We start from the raw sequence: 17,943 nt of genomic DNA, 5'->3' as shown, positions 1-17,943 counted from the left end.
GAAACCTTTTTACAATCTTTTAATTTGATTTGGGCAACAGGCCAGTTTCCCGAGTCGTGGATGGAGCGAATTTTGAGGCATCTGTTCAAATTAGGAAAGGACCAAACGTGTCCCAGAAGTTACTGGATCATCGCGTTAATGTGATGTGTAGTGAAAATTTTGGAGCGAATGGTCAACTGTCGTCTAGTTTGGATATTAGAGACCAGGCAGCTCCTTGACCGCTCCAAGTGGGGATTCAGTAGATGTCAGTCCACTGTTGACAATCTGACCTGGCTAGAGGCGAATATCTGGAAAGTTTTGCTGTACAAATAGCATTGTATAAGTATATTCTTTAACATCAATAATATGTGCAACACTACTTGATGACATAGTAAGCTAGGACAGCTAAACCAGTGGGGCTTCCATGGCCACTTCTCCATCTTCATTTGGTCCTTCTTTAACTAAGTTTAGGTACCGAATTGGTCACGTGCTGCCGAACAGTTTTGAGCAGTCGAATGGTATTTCCCAAGGATGTGCTTTAAGTGTTACCCTCTTTACCACATCCATAAACAGTATAACGTCTGCCGTAAGGAGTCCTGTACAACGATTGGTGGACGATTTTGAAGTTTACTGTTCCTCTTCCAGTACTGCAACTGGTACTCTTCAGTTGCAAACGTACAGTGAAGAGGTTAGAGTAACAGGTAAGTTTGTGTGTGTGTGTGTGTGTGTGTGTGTGTGTGTTAATTTTAATCATTCTTATTGTTCACTAACTTTACCTGACTTGCATATGAGTGGCACCACACTGCATTTTAAAGACTCAGTGAAATTTCTGGGACTCAGTTGCGATTCAAGGATGTCGTTGTTATCACATTTAAGTACTTGAAGCCACGGACACAGAAAATACTGAATATCACAAAGTGCCTTAACCACAGGTCTTGGGAAGCGAACAGATCACGTCTGCTTCAGTTTTATAGGATTGTTGTGAGATAGCATTTAGATTAAAGGCGCGTGGTATATGGATCCGCTATTCTTACCTGAAGATTATTGACACTATCCATCATGAGACAATCAGCCTGGCCATGATTGCTTATAGGACCAGCTCCATACCCAGTCTCTGTGCTGAGGATAGGAATCACCAATCAATCTGGTGGCAAATCTGCATGGTGTGTCAAGCATATAGCATCCTCATTGCTCCCAGTTCATCAGCATATCATATGTTTGTACTTCCAGATATGGAACAAACTTTTTCTGCAACTGCCCATGAGCAATAAGCCCATTTGGGATCCATGTGAGGTGTGTGCCGGAGTCACTTGGTCTGAGGCAAATACAAGTCAAAATCTGGGGTTTCAATGGACTGCCATCCTAATTACTGAAGAGGCTAAAAGTAATTTTAAATTTATTACGATCCAGGAGATGCTGTATTTGTTTTTATTACATTATTTTGTGACATTTTAAATGCACAACACAACTATGTAGCTGTAGTCTTGGATGGGTCTAAACAGGAGCATTCCATTGGCTGTTTTGTTGTTTTCCCTGGCCATGTCATCAATTCACTGTCTGCGATTCAGAATTATGTGCAATCTTGAGGTTGCTGGAGCAGGTGAGATATTGTGAATGCTGAATTCCCGGTCTCTTTTGCCTTCCGAAGGGTCCTTAAATTTTACAACGCTTGTATCCAGCAGATAAAACAGTCCAAAATACCCAGAACGACCTTCTCCACCTATAAAGGCCGAAGAAAGAAGTGTCTTTCTGCTGGGTACAAGGGGACATGGGTATTAGGCAGCCAAGGCGACACGTCGCAATCATCAAATAGCTTAGTGTGCCATTCCACTCACTGCATGCTCATCGCTGGTGTGGTACAGAGTTATGCATCAGTGGGAAGAAGAGTGGCTGGAAGTTACAGAGAATAAGCTACATCTAGAAAAGTGTACAACTCAGCCGTGTCCTACCTCCTTCCGGCCATGCAGACAAGATAAGATCCTTTTCAATCGTTTTCGCATAGTACACAGCCCTGTCACGCATGGCTTCTTGCTCCGGCAACAGGACGCTCCAGTGTGTGGTGTTTATGCCATACAAATCATGGTGTGTCTACGTCATGATAAATTAAGCAACATGACGATAGTATTCTCTCTTCAGTCACTGCAAGAAAAAGTGTGTTCAGTGCTCTCAATAATCAGCCCAATGATAAAATGTAACAACCACTATCTCTCAACCGAAAAATTGAAACATTTTATGTTTACTTTTCCACGTGTTACAATAGGGATCTGTGAGAGATTTTGTTGAATAGGCGAAAGGACACGCGTATCAAGGAGGTTAGCAAGTATCATTGCCTGAAGTACGCACCGTCATCTGTAGCTACAACGCTCTACCTGTCTGAGTGCCCTGTAAAAAAATTTCGTCTAACATAAAACACCGGTAGATTCGTCCTAGAGAAAGCCTAACTGGACAACTTTATGACTTCGAGAGACCAGTTGACGAAGCTAATTGTATGAAAGATACTGAAAGACGGACAAGATTCTGATTCCACATAGGTCAAGTACAGCTGGGAACATTGTACAATCACCAGTTAAAATGTGTTGTTGCTGCTACTGTAACAGATTTGCTTAGAAAGAGAAACAGATCTAATTCAAAAGAAATATGAAGCGAGAAACGAGATCGGTGAACAAGGAGAAGAGAAAGCACATGCCCAGATACTGAAAGAAACAGAAACGAAGATGTGGACTCTCGCATAAATTTTTGCCAGTGTCTCACGATGATTTTCATTTTTTGCTGAAATTGGTTGTGGTATAACAATTATGACGCAGAAAGAAAAAAAAATGTACGTTAAGTGTAGCATTGTTTCAATTCTTTTCACACAGCTAGAAAACCCTAACTTCAGAGAATCAAAAATTTTCTGCGCCTATTTTTCAACTTCGTCAGAGCCATCATCACTCCATCCTGATTCATTTTTCCGACTTGCCAATTCATTTGACATCGCAGATTTTGTAGTTTTCTGCTTACTTCCTCAACATTTGTTTCTAAGAACTGTAATGGTTTCAAAAGCTTTTCGTTCTCTGTCTCTCTTCTTTTTTTAATCAATATGCCGCAACTCTGGATGCATTTCAAACAAACTACATGTTTATTCAGTGTTGCGTACAAAACTTGTCAAATCTCCGAAGTATTTCGGTGAAACATTTGTAGAGCGCCAGGTCTACTTGTAAACTGACTAAAAAAATTAGGCTGCTTTCGCTAAAGTGATGGAACGACGTGCTGCTGCCCATAGATTTGCCACTCTGGCAACGGCGTTAAACTTTCTCGACTCTCTCGTCGGTGTTACACGGGTAGACTCCCCAGGGAGCTGTACCTAGAGCAACTCTTCAGTTACACCCAGTGTACTGGCACCTTTACAAATGAAGGGACGGAAGGAATACATGTGAGACCTATAACTTAAGGTTTGCACGTTCTAATGTGTGAACTGTGCCGAAGTGCTTATTCGCGTTTCACTGGTTATTTGTGACAACTTGCGAATGGACTTTTAGTACGACCATTCAAAAGAGATTAAATTAATGTTAGTAGCAGTTATGATTAACGACGCATGGAAGTCCTAATTGTAAATTCTAATCAGGTTTTCTACGTTATTCAGCACACTAGGTGTCACGATAACTCGAATTTATAGAATGGTTTCCAATCGATTAACGTAAAATATTTCCGGCGTTTATCAGAGCAATTATATAATCTACACGAAGGTTTCCAGACACCACACTTCAATATTTTATTGAACAGTGACAGATCACGCATTTTTCCTGCAATTTGATATATTATTAAAACACACGTCACCACAACATAGATCCGTCCAATCGTGCTGATTTTGTAGTCACTTTATATCTTTGCATAAGGTTGGTATTACTGTTGAACATATGTGATAAGTAGAGCCAAATTTAATTCCACGAACTGTAACCGTGTCGATATATTGACACACAACGTGCAGTACTTGATGGTTAACACATTGATCCGTAGTATTCTGATATTTGTTCCGCAGGTCAGTTGCGCTGCGGGCATTGCCACTGGTTATTTACGGAAAGCTATCAAGGCCGCAAGAATCTATGGGGTTCCAACCAGTAACACATTGTATTTTCGATTTGGATGGACTTCTACTTGGTAATTGTTATCAAATAACTAAGTCTACTTAATTTGCGTGTCGGTTACAGTCTTTACTACAATAAATTCGAGAGCTGGTGATGAAACAAGTTTTTCTGAACAGGCATCTACGTGATCTCGTTAAATGTGTAACCTTTACATAATTCTCACTATTATGTGCATGAAATACCGGTCGAACTATATGCCGAGAACTGATTAACTATGGAATTTAGGTGTCAAAAACTAATATACATACCAGCTACCAGCCCAAACCAGCGTTATATTGAAAGCGTTTTTCAACGCCACGAACATGACTCAAAGTTATGATAGATTAAAACTGTCCATTCAATAAAATCATGACGAGGAGATCACAGAGACGCAAAAATAATTTTCATATAGACTTTGCGACCTTGTCTAGTATACAGAATCGAGTAATGTACTGTGGTGGAAAGATAATAAACAGTCTTCTTTCCAGAATAAACAAAAAAAATTGAGAATGTATAGGCTACCAATTCAAAGGGAAAGTAAAAGCATACTTCATTAACTAATCTTTCTTCAAGTCACCAGTATGTACATTGAAGTGACGAAGGAACAAATGTTCACTTATACCTCATGTTGCAACAGTCCAGAATCAAGTACATCAACATCTCGTTTGTTATTTCCCCCTCCCCCACTAGACAGAATATGGGCCACAGTGTGTAGCACATTCTTGGGGAGCTAGACCAGAATTTTATTTATTGATGTTCTTGTAACATTGTACAAATTGTTTGCGGTAGCAACCTTCATTTTTAATGTCGCTGAGGAATACTGAAGTCTCACTCTTTGGGTGATTCAAAAACCTTGAGTTAAAGGAATGTTATACTTTCATAATTTATGTTGCACATGTAATTGTGTTAAAAAGCTAGCTAAATTAATAGGAGATGTTGAAGCAAGAATATTAAGTCTTTCTTGGCATAAAAATATGAGAAATATTTAAGTAAGCCTACTTAAATAAAATTAGCCTAGTTACAATGCAGACCCAATCTGTATTACAGATGTTTTGTGTATATTTTCAAAAGAGGCCAAACATATGTTGGTCATAGAAGTTTAATGGTATGTTTTTGGGTTGTCACATATTTAGCTTGTTAGAAATGAAACTATAGTACTTACCTTACTTCCCAACAGTTTAAGTTTCTTGTGATAGCTATTTTATTTGAATGTGTAGAATATGAAAAACCAATGATGCATTCCTTAAAGAAAAAGTCTATGAAACTCAGCTTCTTCAACACAGACATTTCACAAAATGATGACTTAAACAAAGAAATGCTTGTATATCTATTTAAATAGTACATGTCATTTTGTTTATAATAAGCTATTGTAAGATTGATTGGTATTCAGAAGTGTCCATAAGTGGGCTAGTGTCCAAAACTAGTCTTGACCCTGTGTGTGTGAGTAGCACTAAGCAAGATAGTGATAGTTTGTTGTTAATGTGGTGTAAATATATAGTTTCTGTTATATCCTTGTTTTTTTGTTAATGTGTACCTTGACTCATTCCTCATCCCTGAAAGTTGTCCTTATTGCTGAGATCTACAGAACTCAAGGAATGCGAATGTGGACATGCTGGAAAAACAGAAGCAGATATGTATTATAAGGAACTGATGCACTAATGATCCTTTCACAGCTGCTGAGTGAAATGGTGCTAAAGGACACTTAAGTAAATATTAATAATAAGACTCAACCTGTTCTCATTTGGAAATAATGCAACACTTATCAAAAATATGCAAAAGTAAACAAGCTTATGTGTGTACAATGAGTGAGTGTAGCTATGTCAGAAGGGACTAGATAGTATGTATTTGCTTCACACTCAATTAGTGGGATTGGTGTTCAGTTATATTAGAGGTTATATTAGAGGTCTCCAATTGTGGTTGGAAACTAAATGCCTTATCTTTGACAGAACCAGATGCTACATTTTAATTTATAATTTTCACAGTCAAGCTTCCAAAAGGATGATGAATTGCACACAAGAATTTGTTTGTATCAGTGTGGTCAATTAAAGCGATGTCCAGTTTTAGCTCATTATGTTTTTTTTAACCACCTTCCTTTTCAGAATCTTTAAAAGATCAGTCTGTGGTGTCCCATGGTTATCACACCACATTGAGTGATTGATCCTTTACTTTTTCAGTTACTTACGGTTACCTGTTATATTGATATTATGAATTTGTTTCTGCTAAATAAATTCAGATGAATATCATGAAGACTTAAATATTACCAAATATTTATCCGTACAGTGACATCCATGTTTTTGAATGTAAAATCATCAACTTTTTTTTTTTTTTAATCCTAGTGATTACTGGATGTAATACATATCAGCCTGTATTTTCACTGTTGTGTGTTCTGATGGAAGAAGTATCATCTATGGGTGTCTTTCTGTGTTTGTCCAGATGGTCTAATTTTATATTTCAATCACAATTCTCTTAGACTATCAGGTGAGAAAGAGTTCTGTGCTGTTGAAGAGGTGATAACTAAATACTAGAACTCTCAGTTTTCATATTCAGAATACAGTCCCCCTCGCTCATAAAACAAGAACCATTACTTCTACTTAGAAAAATTGCTGTGTCAGAAGCCAAATCTTCATCCAGAACACTTGTCAATTCGCTAAAAGGCGTTTGGACCACACACTTTTACTTGTCTCCTAAGCAGAGAGTGCTGGAAGCAGTAGTGTGCAATCAGCTTGTCTGTTATTGGATCGTCAGACAAACTTCCTCCTCCTCCTCATCCTTCTTATCCCCCCCCCCCCCACACATACACCACCCCTCACCATCTCCCAGAGCAGCCAGCCTTTAGATTATAAAAATAAATGAACATGTTATGGTGCAATGTTTTGCAGAATTGGCACAGAATTTGATGGCAAATTGTTAGAAGGACCAGGTACAGCCTTCTTGCTCATTTTTGAAAATAATATTAATAATCATTAAACATGACATTTTACATGAATCAACACTACTCCCAATGGCTGTTTATTGCAAAGTGCACACTACTGTTGTGTAGCTAAAGTTGACAGCAAGTGTAAACATTCCAGAGCGGCTTTGTGTTAGCCAGTTTGCACCGATCACAGAGGGACTAAGACATGTGCAACCTGTATAGGATGAGATACCGTGTTTGTTTGATGGCTAAACCCAGCTATCCTAAAATGGCTGCCAATTGGGTTGCCCTGTTGCCACTGGAGTGAAAGAAAACTGTGACATCTATTGCCAGTCAGTGTGGGGACATTTCTAGCAAGAACCTTGTGGATGTGCCTGCTTATTTACGTAGTGTAGGTGCAATGTAACAGTATGCTGTAGTTAAGCAGTCATTAATGGTAATTGATTTATTATTTGTTTAGTCATCCAAGGTCATCTCAAAATTTTACTGGTCATAATAGAGTGAAAATAAACTGCTCAAGATAAGCATACTCACAGAATATATAAGTATGTTTTTATGAGGATAGAACATGTGGTTGGCTGTGGCCTTTTAAGAAACCATCCCAGCATTTACCCAAAATGGTTTAGGAAAACCTACATCAGGATGGCCAGACAGGAAAACTCCTTCCAGAGTCTTCAATGTCAACTGGACAAGGGGTTCGTGCTAGAGATTTTCAGATCTGATGAAACTTAATGGGACTGTTCCACAATGTATTGGATGGTTATGTACAAAGTTACAATTTGATATCTCCTTTGGTTCCATTTGTACAGCATGCTGCAGGTAGGGGTCCCCAAGTTTGCACCATTTACATGCATGCCAACATACCAAGAGAAAAGTCACTAGTTCAAGCCCCCCTGCTTTAAACAAAATCAGAGTAAGCAAAGATTCCAGTGGTGATACTGCATTCTCAGTTAATGAATTTAAAATTCTCGGTTAATGAATTTAAAGCAGATGAAATTCCATTTGTTTCATCTACAATGTTAAGATCCAGGCAGAATGTTGCCTGTATGTATGATAATGGTTGGTGATAGGAAATGTATGTGATTGTTGTTGTTGTTGTTGTTGTTGTTGTTGTTGTGGTGGTGGTGGTGGTGGTGGTGGTGGTGGTGGTCGTCTTCGGTCCAGAGACTGTAGCTCTCTGTGCTAGTCTATCCTGTGCAAGCTCCTTCATTTTCAAGTAACTACTGCAACCTACAGTCTTCTGAATCTGCTTAGTGTGTTAATCTTCTAGTCTCCCTCTAAGTTTTTTATGCTCCATGCTTCCTACCAATACTAAATGGGTGATTCCTTGATGCCTCAGAACGTGTCCTACCAACCGATCCGGTATTATAGTCAAGTTCTGCCACAAATTCCTCTTCTCCCCAATTTGATTCAGTACCACCTCGTTAGTTACGTGATCTACCCATCTAATCTTCAGCATTCTTCTGTAACACCAGATCTCAAAAGCTTCTATTCTGGTCTTGTTTAAACAATTTATTTCCCATCTTTCACATGGCTACATCCCATACAAATACTCTTCAGAAACGACTTCCTGACACTTAAATCTATACTCGATGTTAACAAATTTCTCTTCTTCAGAAAGGCTTTCCTTGTCATTGCCAGTCTACATTTTACATCCTCTCTACTTCGACCATCATCAGTTATTTTGCTCCCCAAATAGCAAAACTCCTTTACTAGTTTAAGTGTCTCATTTCCTAATCTAATTCGCTCAGCATCACCCAAGTTAACTCGACTACATTCCATTATCGTTGTTTTGCTTTTGTTGATGTTCATCTTCTATCCTCCTTTCAAGACACTGTCCATTCCGTTCAACTGCTCTTCCAAGTCCTTTTCTGTCTCTGACAGAATTACAATGTCATTGGCGAACCTCAAAGTTTTCATTTCTTCTCCATGGATTTTAATACCCACTCCGAGTTATTCTTTTGTTTCCTTTACTGCTTGCTCAATATACAGATTGAATAACATCAGGGAGAGACTGTAACCCTGTCTCACTCCCTTCCGAACCACTGCTTCCCTTTCATGCGCCTCGACTCTTATAACTGCCATCTGGTTTCTGTACAAATTGTAAATAGCCTTTCGCTCCCTGTATTTTACCCCTGCCACCTTTATAATTTGAAAGAGAGTATTCCAGTAAACATTGTCAAAAGCTTTCTCTAAGTCTACAAATGCTAGAAACATAGGTTTGCCTTTCCTTAATATAATTTCTAAGATATCTTGTAGGGTCAGTATTGCCTCACGTGTTCCAACATTTCTATGGAATTCTAACTGATCTTCCCCAAGGTCGGCTTCTACCAGTTTTTCCATTCGTCTGTAAAGAATTCGTGTTAGTATTTGCAGCTGTGACTTATTAAACTGATAGTTCGGTAATTTTCACATCTGTCAACACCTGCTTTCTTTGGGATTGGAATTATTATATTCTTCTTGAAGTCTGAGGGTATTTCGCCTGTCTCATACATCTTGCTCACCAGATGGTAGAGTTTTGTCAGGACTGGCTCTCCTAAGGCTGTAAGTAGTTCTAATGGAATGTTGTCTACTCCCGGGGCCTTGTTTCAACTCAGGTCTTTCAGTGCTGTGTCAAACTCTTCACGCAGTATTATATCCCTCATTTCATCTTCGTCTATATCCTCTTCCATTTCCATAATATTGCTCTCAAGTACATCGCCCTTGTATAGACCCTCTATATACTCCTTCCACCTTTCTGCTTTCCCTTCTTTGCTTAGAATTGGGTTTCCATCTGAGCTCTTGATATTCATACAAGTGGTTCTCTTTCCTCCTAAGGTCTCTTTAATTTTCCTGTAGGTAGTATCTATCTTACCCCTAGTGAGATAAGCCTCTACATACTTACATTTGTGCTCTAGCCATCCCTGCTTAGCCATTTTGCACTTCCTGTCACTCTCATTTTTGAGACGTTTGTATTCCTTTTTGCCTGCTTCATTTACTGCATTTTTATATTTTCTCCTTTGATCAATTAAATTCAATATTTCTTCTGTTACCCAAGGATTTCTACTAGACCTTGTCTTTTTACTTACTTGATCCTCTGCTGCCTTCACTACTTCGTCCCTCAGAGCTAGCCATTCTTCTTCTACGCTATTTCTTTCCCCCGTTCTTGTCAATTGTTCCCTTACGCTCTCCCTGAAACTCTGTACAACCTCTGGTTTAGTCAGTTTATCCAGGTCCCATCTCCTTAAATTCCCATCTTTTTGCAGTTTCTTCAGTTTTAATCTACAGTTCATAACCAATAGATTCTGGTCAGAGTCCACCTCTGCCCTTGGAAATGTCTTACAATTTAAAACCTGGTTCCTAAATCTCTGTCTTACCATTATGTAATCTCTCTGATACTCTCTAGTATCTCCAGGATCCTTCCATGTGTACAACCTTCTTTTATGATTCTTGAACCAAGTGTTAGCTATGATTAAGTTATACTCTGTGCAAAATTCTACCAGACGACTTCCTCTTTCATTTCTTACCCCCAATCCATATTCACCTACTATGTTTCCTTCTCTCCCTTTCCTACTCTCGAATTCCAGTCACCCATGACTATTAAATTTTCTTCTTCTTTCACTGCCTGAATAATTTCTTTTATCTCATCATACATTTCATCAATTTCTTCATATGCAGAAGGAATTAGTTATATTTTTCTATCTTTGGTCACAATTTATTTTTAACAAGAATTTGTTGTTAGGACTCCATAAATAAAAGTAAACTTTTAGCGAGTTTTTAATATTTTGATTTATGTTAATTTTGTTGGATTAAGAGACCTTTGACTTCTTGATTCTTATCATTTCTTGAATTTTGGGTGCTACAGTCAGTAGTATTTTTACCATTCAATAAGATATTATTGTCACATAATATGAGAAGTCACTTGCATGCTGACTGTACAGTCTTTGAAGCTTTATTTTTATTATTTTAGAGATTCTTATTAGTCTTGAGACATTATATGCCAGGCTTGTTTCTTCACATCACATGCAGTTTGCATTTGATAACATGTTTAAAGTTTTTTCAAGTTGGAGTTTTATTGCAAGACCATGATATCATTTTAACTGTTTTTATTGTAAAATTATACATATACTTTGATCCATGACCCACTTACCTGCTTCTGAGTTACTCCTCAATAGGCTATGTTTGTGACTTTTGTACAGTCCTGATATATTTTTGGCAAATTACAGTAATACACGTAAGAGTAAGGGAACTTGGCATTGACTTCAGACCTATTTCCATGCTTTTTTTAACTCTGTTGTGGACTTACACTTCTTGTGTCAGTCAGAGGATACTATAAATGTGCTACCATTGGAAATCATTAATACTACTAGTACAAATTACCATCCGCATATTGGAAGACTGTAATGTAGACAAATCACGTGCTTGTAAGTACGAAACAACACAATACAAATTCTGTCACACCCATTATTATACTACATTGAAATTAAATAATGGTATTTAACTATGAAGCTTCTTTCTCTGCTCTTTGCAGGTACTGTGTTGAGGTGATTTGTATCTTTAATTTTACAGACATATTTTTCTTAATATGTTTTGTTATGTATAAGCTTATTATATTTTCTGCAGATACTGAATCAACATATTTGAAATTATATACGGCTATTGCTGCGAAATATAATAAGGAATACCCATGGTCTGTTCGCATGAAACTAATGGGTACATTGGAAAGAGATTCGGCAAAAATTATGATTGAAGATCTTGGTTTGCCCATAACAGTGGATGAATTTTTGTCACAACAACATGCTGGTCTTCAGAATGTTCTTCCAGAAGTCGACCTTCTACCAGGTAGTCATTAGAGCTCTGTACTAATTTAAAATATTATAATGACAAAACCCTGTCTGGAATACTTTCCTGCTCCTCTCCCCATGTAACCTATTTCAGCCAGCCGGTGTGGCCATGCGGTTCTAGGCAATTCAGTCTGAAACCACTTGACTGCTATGGTCGCAGGTTCGAATCCTGCCTCAGGCATGGATGTGTGTGGTGTTAGGTTAGTTAGGTTTAAGTAGTTATAAGTTCTAGGGGACTGATGACCACAGATGTTAAGTCCCATAGTGCTCAGAGCCATTTGAACCATTTTGAACCTATTTCAGACTGTAATAAGACATCTTCAGATCCAAACAAAAGGAGAAAGAAGAAGAAAGGTCAATCGTGCAAAAATAATAGTCATGTGACACAAGACCAATGAAACCATCAGTGTTAGACAATAACACACTGCACAACATCCATAGTTTGTGTTTCATTGTGTAACTATAAACATTGTTGGCCAACATCCTCAGTGACCAAACAAAAGCACTGTTCCAACAGAAATTTTTGAAATTATGCTTTAAATTTTTTTTAGCTTCTAATAACTTTGTGATGCAGACTGGCAGTCTGTTGTAATGTGTAATACCACTCTCAACATTTCCGTTATAAGGTGCGTAGCAATCTGTCCTTTTCATAATATTGTCATGGCAACAAAGGTGATAGATAAGGTAATGTACTAGTTAGACTTAGCTTCTGACATCTCTGCCCATGATGTGACATTCTAAATATACTCCATGCAGACCACAAGAGAAAAGTCTTACCTAACGACAGTCTTAAATTAAATCAACCACAGTGCACTGTGAAAAACTATTCTTGTATACCATGGAAGGCTGTACGCCATGAGCAGGCATTATATGGTGCAATCTGATAATTCAGTCATGGATTTACTGCCCTATTTAATGCGCTTTGCAACAAATGGTGTCCCTCAGGATTAAAAGTAAAGAGAGCCACTGTTTTCTGGTTGCCTGTAGAACTATGTCAGATACATCAACAAAAACAATCATTTTTGGAAAATATAATGGGATAGGTAAAAAAAATTACTCACTGAGTTGTGGCAAGAGAAAATGCACATAAAAGTTAAGGAAATGTATAAGCTTTCCAAGTCAGTGACCCTTTATCTGTCAGAAGGATTGAAGGGGCAGGAACAGGGATGAAGGAAAAGGACTGGTAAGGTTCACAAAATAGGAAGAGTTAATGGAAAAGTCAGCGAGAACACTGTGTCAGAGGAGATCGACCAGACAGGATGAGAAGGAAGGACTGATTAATGGGGAAAACTGGAGAGTTTAAAGGTGGAAAATAGGGTAATAAGCAAGACAAAGCTTACTGAGAAAACTTCATGCAATAGTTAGTAAGAGTGGGAAACGAAGTGCATTATTGTATTGTATTGTGTTTGGGGGGGGGGCGGGGGGCAGTGGAAGACAGATCAGAAAATAAAAGATGTAGAAAACTAAAAGGGAGTGAAAAGGGGGACAGTTACTAAAAGGAAAGGTTGAAACAAAAGAAATTAATGTAAATTAGGGCCAGATGGGTGGCGAGAACCAAGGACAAGTTGTAACACCAGTTCCCACCTACGTAGTTCTGAGAAACTGCTGTTTGGGGGGCGGGGGGGAGGGGATATCCAGTTTTCATGTGTGGTAAAACGCACCAGCATCATGATTGTCATGTTGCAGATCATGCTCCGCAACAGGATACTGTGTGTTGCCCATGTCACACCCACAATCTATGCCCCGTCATCCTAACTGATAAGTTGGTGGTAATAATACCAATGTAGAAGGCCAAACCATTTTTTTTATGTAACAGCTGGTATATGACGTGTTTTTTCACAGATGATTCTCTGTTTGGTAAGCCAGTTGCAGGATTGGTATAGGCGGTGGTAGGAGGGTGCATAGGGCAAGTCCTACAGTGGAGACACTCACAAGGGTAGGAGCCATAGAGTAGGACTTAAGGATCATAGAGTCTGACCAGTATGTTGTGGAGTTTGACAGGGGCATGGGAGGATGATGTAACGGAAAGCTATGCTAGGTATGGTAGGCAAAATGTCAGACAGAGTAGACCTCATTTCAGGGCATAATTTTAGGAAGTCATAGCATTGTCGAAGTAGCTAATTAATACATTCAAGACCAGGATAGTATTCAGATAGTACCGAATAGTAAGAGGTGTTCTCCCAAATTATTTTTTGGAGGGTTCAGTAGCACCAGGTTTTAATGCGATGCCTGGAAAATCTGCCTTTGAACTAAGCTGGTAGGGTAATTTTGTCTGGTGAAGGTTAATGTGAGAATGGGGGCGTATTGCTGTAAAGGATTTGCATCTGAACAAATGTGTTTGCCTTAAATGCCTGCTGTATGGCAGGGAAAGGATGGCATCAAAGATGTCATCGATGTTGCTAACCAGGGGCTGAAGGCTAATGGGTCCCAGAAAAGCCATCTCCAAGCAACTCATTAAAACGTTTCCATGGGAAAGGAGCCATTCTTGTTTCCGGTTGTGCCTCGGTTCTATTTATATGTCTGCTTCTCAAAGGTAAAGTAATTGTTCATAAGTAAAAAGATGATTAAGGTGAGCAAGAAGGACATCATAGGTTTTTGATCTGTTGGGCACTGGCTGAGGTAATGTTCAACAGCAGATGGACAATGTACATGGTGAATATGGTATAGAGTGGTGACAAGCAAGGTGTGTGGTGAGGGTGGAGCGGGCACAGATTTCAGATGATATAGGAAATGGTTGTTGTCTGTAACATAGGAGGGGAGGCTTCAGGCTGTTCATTGCAGGTGTTGATCAACTAAGGCAGATATTCATTCAGTGGTGCTTTGAAGCCAGCAACTATGAGGCAGCTAGAGTGATTGGTTTATGGGTCTTAAGAATAAGGTAAAAGGTGGGAGTATGTGGTTTGGGTGGGATAAGAAGTAATATGGACCTGAGATTTTACGGAGGAACTGTAGGTCACTTTTTATCACATGGATGAGATCTTGATGGCAGATGCTGTATGTAGAATTGTCAGAAAGCTGGTATACACACGTACTTATATACTCCTGCTGGTCAAGAACCACAGTCTTAGATCCCTTGTCCACTGCGAGAATGATGATGGATTCATCAGTTTTTAGGGAACGTAGAGTCTGGAGTTCTGCAGAGGACAGTTTAGGGTAATATTGCAGGGACCTGAGAAAGGGTTGTGAAACAGTGCTGGATATTGGGACTTCTTGGAAAGCTGGGAAGGGATGATTCTGAGGTGGTGGTGCTATATCAAGTTGGGCTTTTGGCTGGAACTGGTCAAGGCAGAGTTCAATGTCAGGTTTGCTGTTGAAAAAGTTTTGACATTGGGTCCCAAAGTGATATTTCCAGTTGACAAGACATATGAAGGAAACTAGGTCCTTAACCAAAGCAGCTTGATTAAATGCAGGTTTGTGGCAGGAGGGGAGAGGGCCTTAGATCAGAGGTTTAGAACACTGTACCGCTATGACTGGTTCTTGTGATCACTAGTTACCACAGCTCGGGGAGGCACGGCACTTGTGAAGGCTGGGAGATGTTAAGAAGGTTGACCAAGCTTGGTTTGTTGGAGAGAAGTGGTGGTTGATGGTGCAGCTGTTCATGGAGCTGTTGAGGGGCAAGAATGGAAACACCACTTTTGAGGTATAGGAAAATGTACATAGCTTCTTTAGGTGAAGCCTGGCATGTTGTTGCAGTTTGAAGTTGGCTTGGTGGATGATACTTTCCAAATAAATATGAGGGGCAGATGATTGCAGGGTTTTGTAGGAGAGAAGTCTTATGGAGAGGAAATTGGCAGATGAATCATGTAAGTCACTGGTGAGGCAGGTAAGTGCAAGATACTGCCATATTTGAAACTGTGAAAGGTGCTAGTGTAGAGTGCATTTATATCCAGAAACAGGAACTTTCAGTATGAGGCCTTTTGGGGTAACTCCCAGGGGACAAGCGGGTTTCAAGTCAAGTCAAGTCAAGGTCTGGATATAATATGTGATGATATTCATCACGATGGGTTTTAGGAAGCACCAAAAGAGAGATGGAAGAAGAGAGCCTTGCTGCTAGGTAGTAGCTGTGGGAGGTTAACATTGCAGTGGGCATTGTGATCATTGAGTTGAGCGGGCTCCTGCTGGCTGTGTTGAAATACCATACAAACCTGTTGCTACAGTTGGGAGATGAGGATATACTAGACATGGTCTACATCTGAATAGGAGAGACTAAGATAGGTTGGCTGAGCTTCTTGCAGAAAAATGTACAGAGGGCTACCATCACAAAAAGCAAGATCCCTGTGGTTAGTGATGTCATAGGGGTACCTTTTGCATGTAAGAATCAGGATTCAGCAGCCTGATGTAAAAGAAGTCAGAATAACAGTAGAGATTCACAAAATACTTAAGAATGCACAGAAAAGTATGGTTAACTTATATCATTAGAATACTAGAGGATTGAATAATAAAGTAGAAAACTTCTTGCCCATTTTGAAAATTTAATGAGCTCTCAAAATATAAGACATCCTGTGCCTATCAGAGCACCACGTGACCACATGGTTAGTTTAGATATAGCAGCATACTAATGAAGAACTACTATGGGAAAACGAGGAGGTGTTACCTATACTAAGACAGAACACAAGTTCAAAAACATTGAGACCAGTAGATTTTGTAGTGATCAGCATGTAGAAGTTTGTGCTTGTGAATTAATACTGGCAAAGTAGTTCTTTTAATTGTAATTGTAGGTAGGTCCCCACAGGGAAATTTTGAACTATTTATCAGGATGTGGATTCCTTACTGTGTTCAATGTCTGACACCAGCAAGTAGATAAGAGTTCGTGGTGACTTCAATGTAGATTTTCTTCAGGATAGTAACAGGAAAATAAGTCCAGGTAAATGTTAGTAGGACTCATACACCAAGGGTTCTGAACAAACTTAATATTGCTACAAACTTAATTATGTATATAGATTGTTCATTCATCCTGGGAATCTAGAATCTTGATAATTATTGCCTGTTATTGGTACTGATACAGGAAAGATATAAGTCTACTCTTTTCTAAGAAAAAGTTATCTTAAGAGGAGAACAGACAGACAGTTGGATAATAAATAACAAACAAAATGCTTTTTGCGTAATACAATTACAAATTTTTAAATTTTTTCCTTTGCTTACTCAGTGAAACTTTGCTTCTTGCCAAATATGATGATTCTAGGTGAATGGGAAATACCATGTAAGTTTTGATCAGTGAGTTTGCGACTATCAAAATACATGATGTAAATGACTGTCTTTTGATTGCACTGGCTTGCAGGCTTATATTTATTACATTACCAAGGGACTATAGAGTTTGGTATGCAACAAAAATTTAAAAGTTTCATCATGATACATCTACTCATTCCTGAGAAAAAGGATTTTTAAGAGTCAGACAGACAGACAGACGGACGGACATCAAAGTGATCCTATAAGGGTTCTGTTTTTACCGTTTGAGGTAAGGAGCCCTAACGATCTGGGAACCTTATTTAGATCCTACAAATTCCAGCTCAGCTATTGACCTTCCAACAAGGGCGGATAAAGAAAGTAGAACTGTAACTGACAATGATTTCTTTGGTGAAGCTCTGAACAAGAAAATAACTGTTTACCCAGTAACAAATGCTCTCTCTGACCATAATTCACAGCTATTTACGATTAATAAGATGCCTTACAGTGTGGATACTGCTATGTGGAAATCGGTTAGAATAATTAACAACTCTGGGACAAGTGTTCTTATGAATAGTTTACAGCAGATGACCTGGAATGAAATTTATAGTGAACCAAATGCTAACATTAAATTTTATCTTTTTCATGATAAAAATTCATATCAATATTTGGAAATAGCATTCTGCAGACGCTAATCAAGAAAGATGGAAACAGCCATATGAAAAAACAATGGATCACTTTAGGGATTAAAGTATGTTTTGAAAGAAAAAGGGAAATTATCTGTTGGGAAGAATGATTAGAGATGCTGCAGTAGTTGCACACTACAAAAAGTATTCAAAACTACTAACAAAAGCTTTAAAAAAGTTAGTAATTCTGGCAACAGACTTAAAAAAGTTAGTAATTCTGGCAACAGACTTACGGCTGTATGGAATGTACTGAAATGAGAGACAGGATAACCAGC

At 38.7% G+C, this 17,943-nt stretch overlaps 1 protein-coding gene across 3 annotated transcripts in view; it reads left to right on the top strand.

The window, feature by feature from the left end:
• Nucleotides 1-3,723: 3,723 nt before the first annotated feature.
• Nucleotides 3,724-17,943, top strand: part of LOC124596109 (probable pseudouridine-5'-phosphatase) — a 58,133-nt gene continuing 43,913 nt past the window's right edge. Inside the window, exons 1-3 of one of the 3 annotated variants that reach the window (XM_047135121.1) lie at nucleotides 3,724-3,854; nucleotides 3,998-4,116; nucleotides 11,599-11,817. In XM_047135121.1, coding sequence (XP_046991077.1) covers nucleotides 4,062-4,116; nucleotides 11,599-11,817 — 274 coding nt within the window. In that variant the 5' untranslated portion in view covers nucleotides 3,724-3,854; nucleotides 3,998-4,061. The other 2 variants (XM_047135122.1, XM_047135120.1) reach the window with 2 other exon arrangements.

This window comes from Schistocerca americana, chromosome 2, assembly GCF_021461395.2.
Source record: "Schistocerca americana isolate TAMUIC-IGC-003095 chromosome 2, iqSchAmer2.1, whole genome shotgun sequence".
Lineage (NCBI taxonomy): Eukaryota > Metazoa > Arthropoda > Insecta > Orthoptera > Acrididae > Schistocerca > Schistocerca americana.
This window is presented reverse-complemented; position numbering and strand designations above follow the sequence as displayed.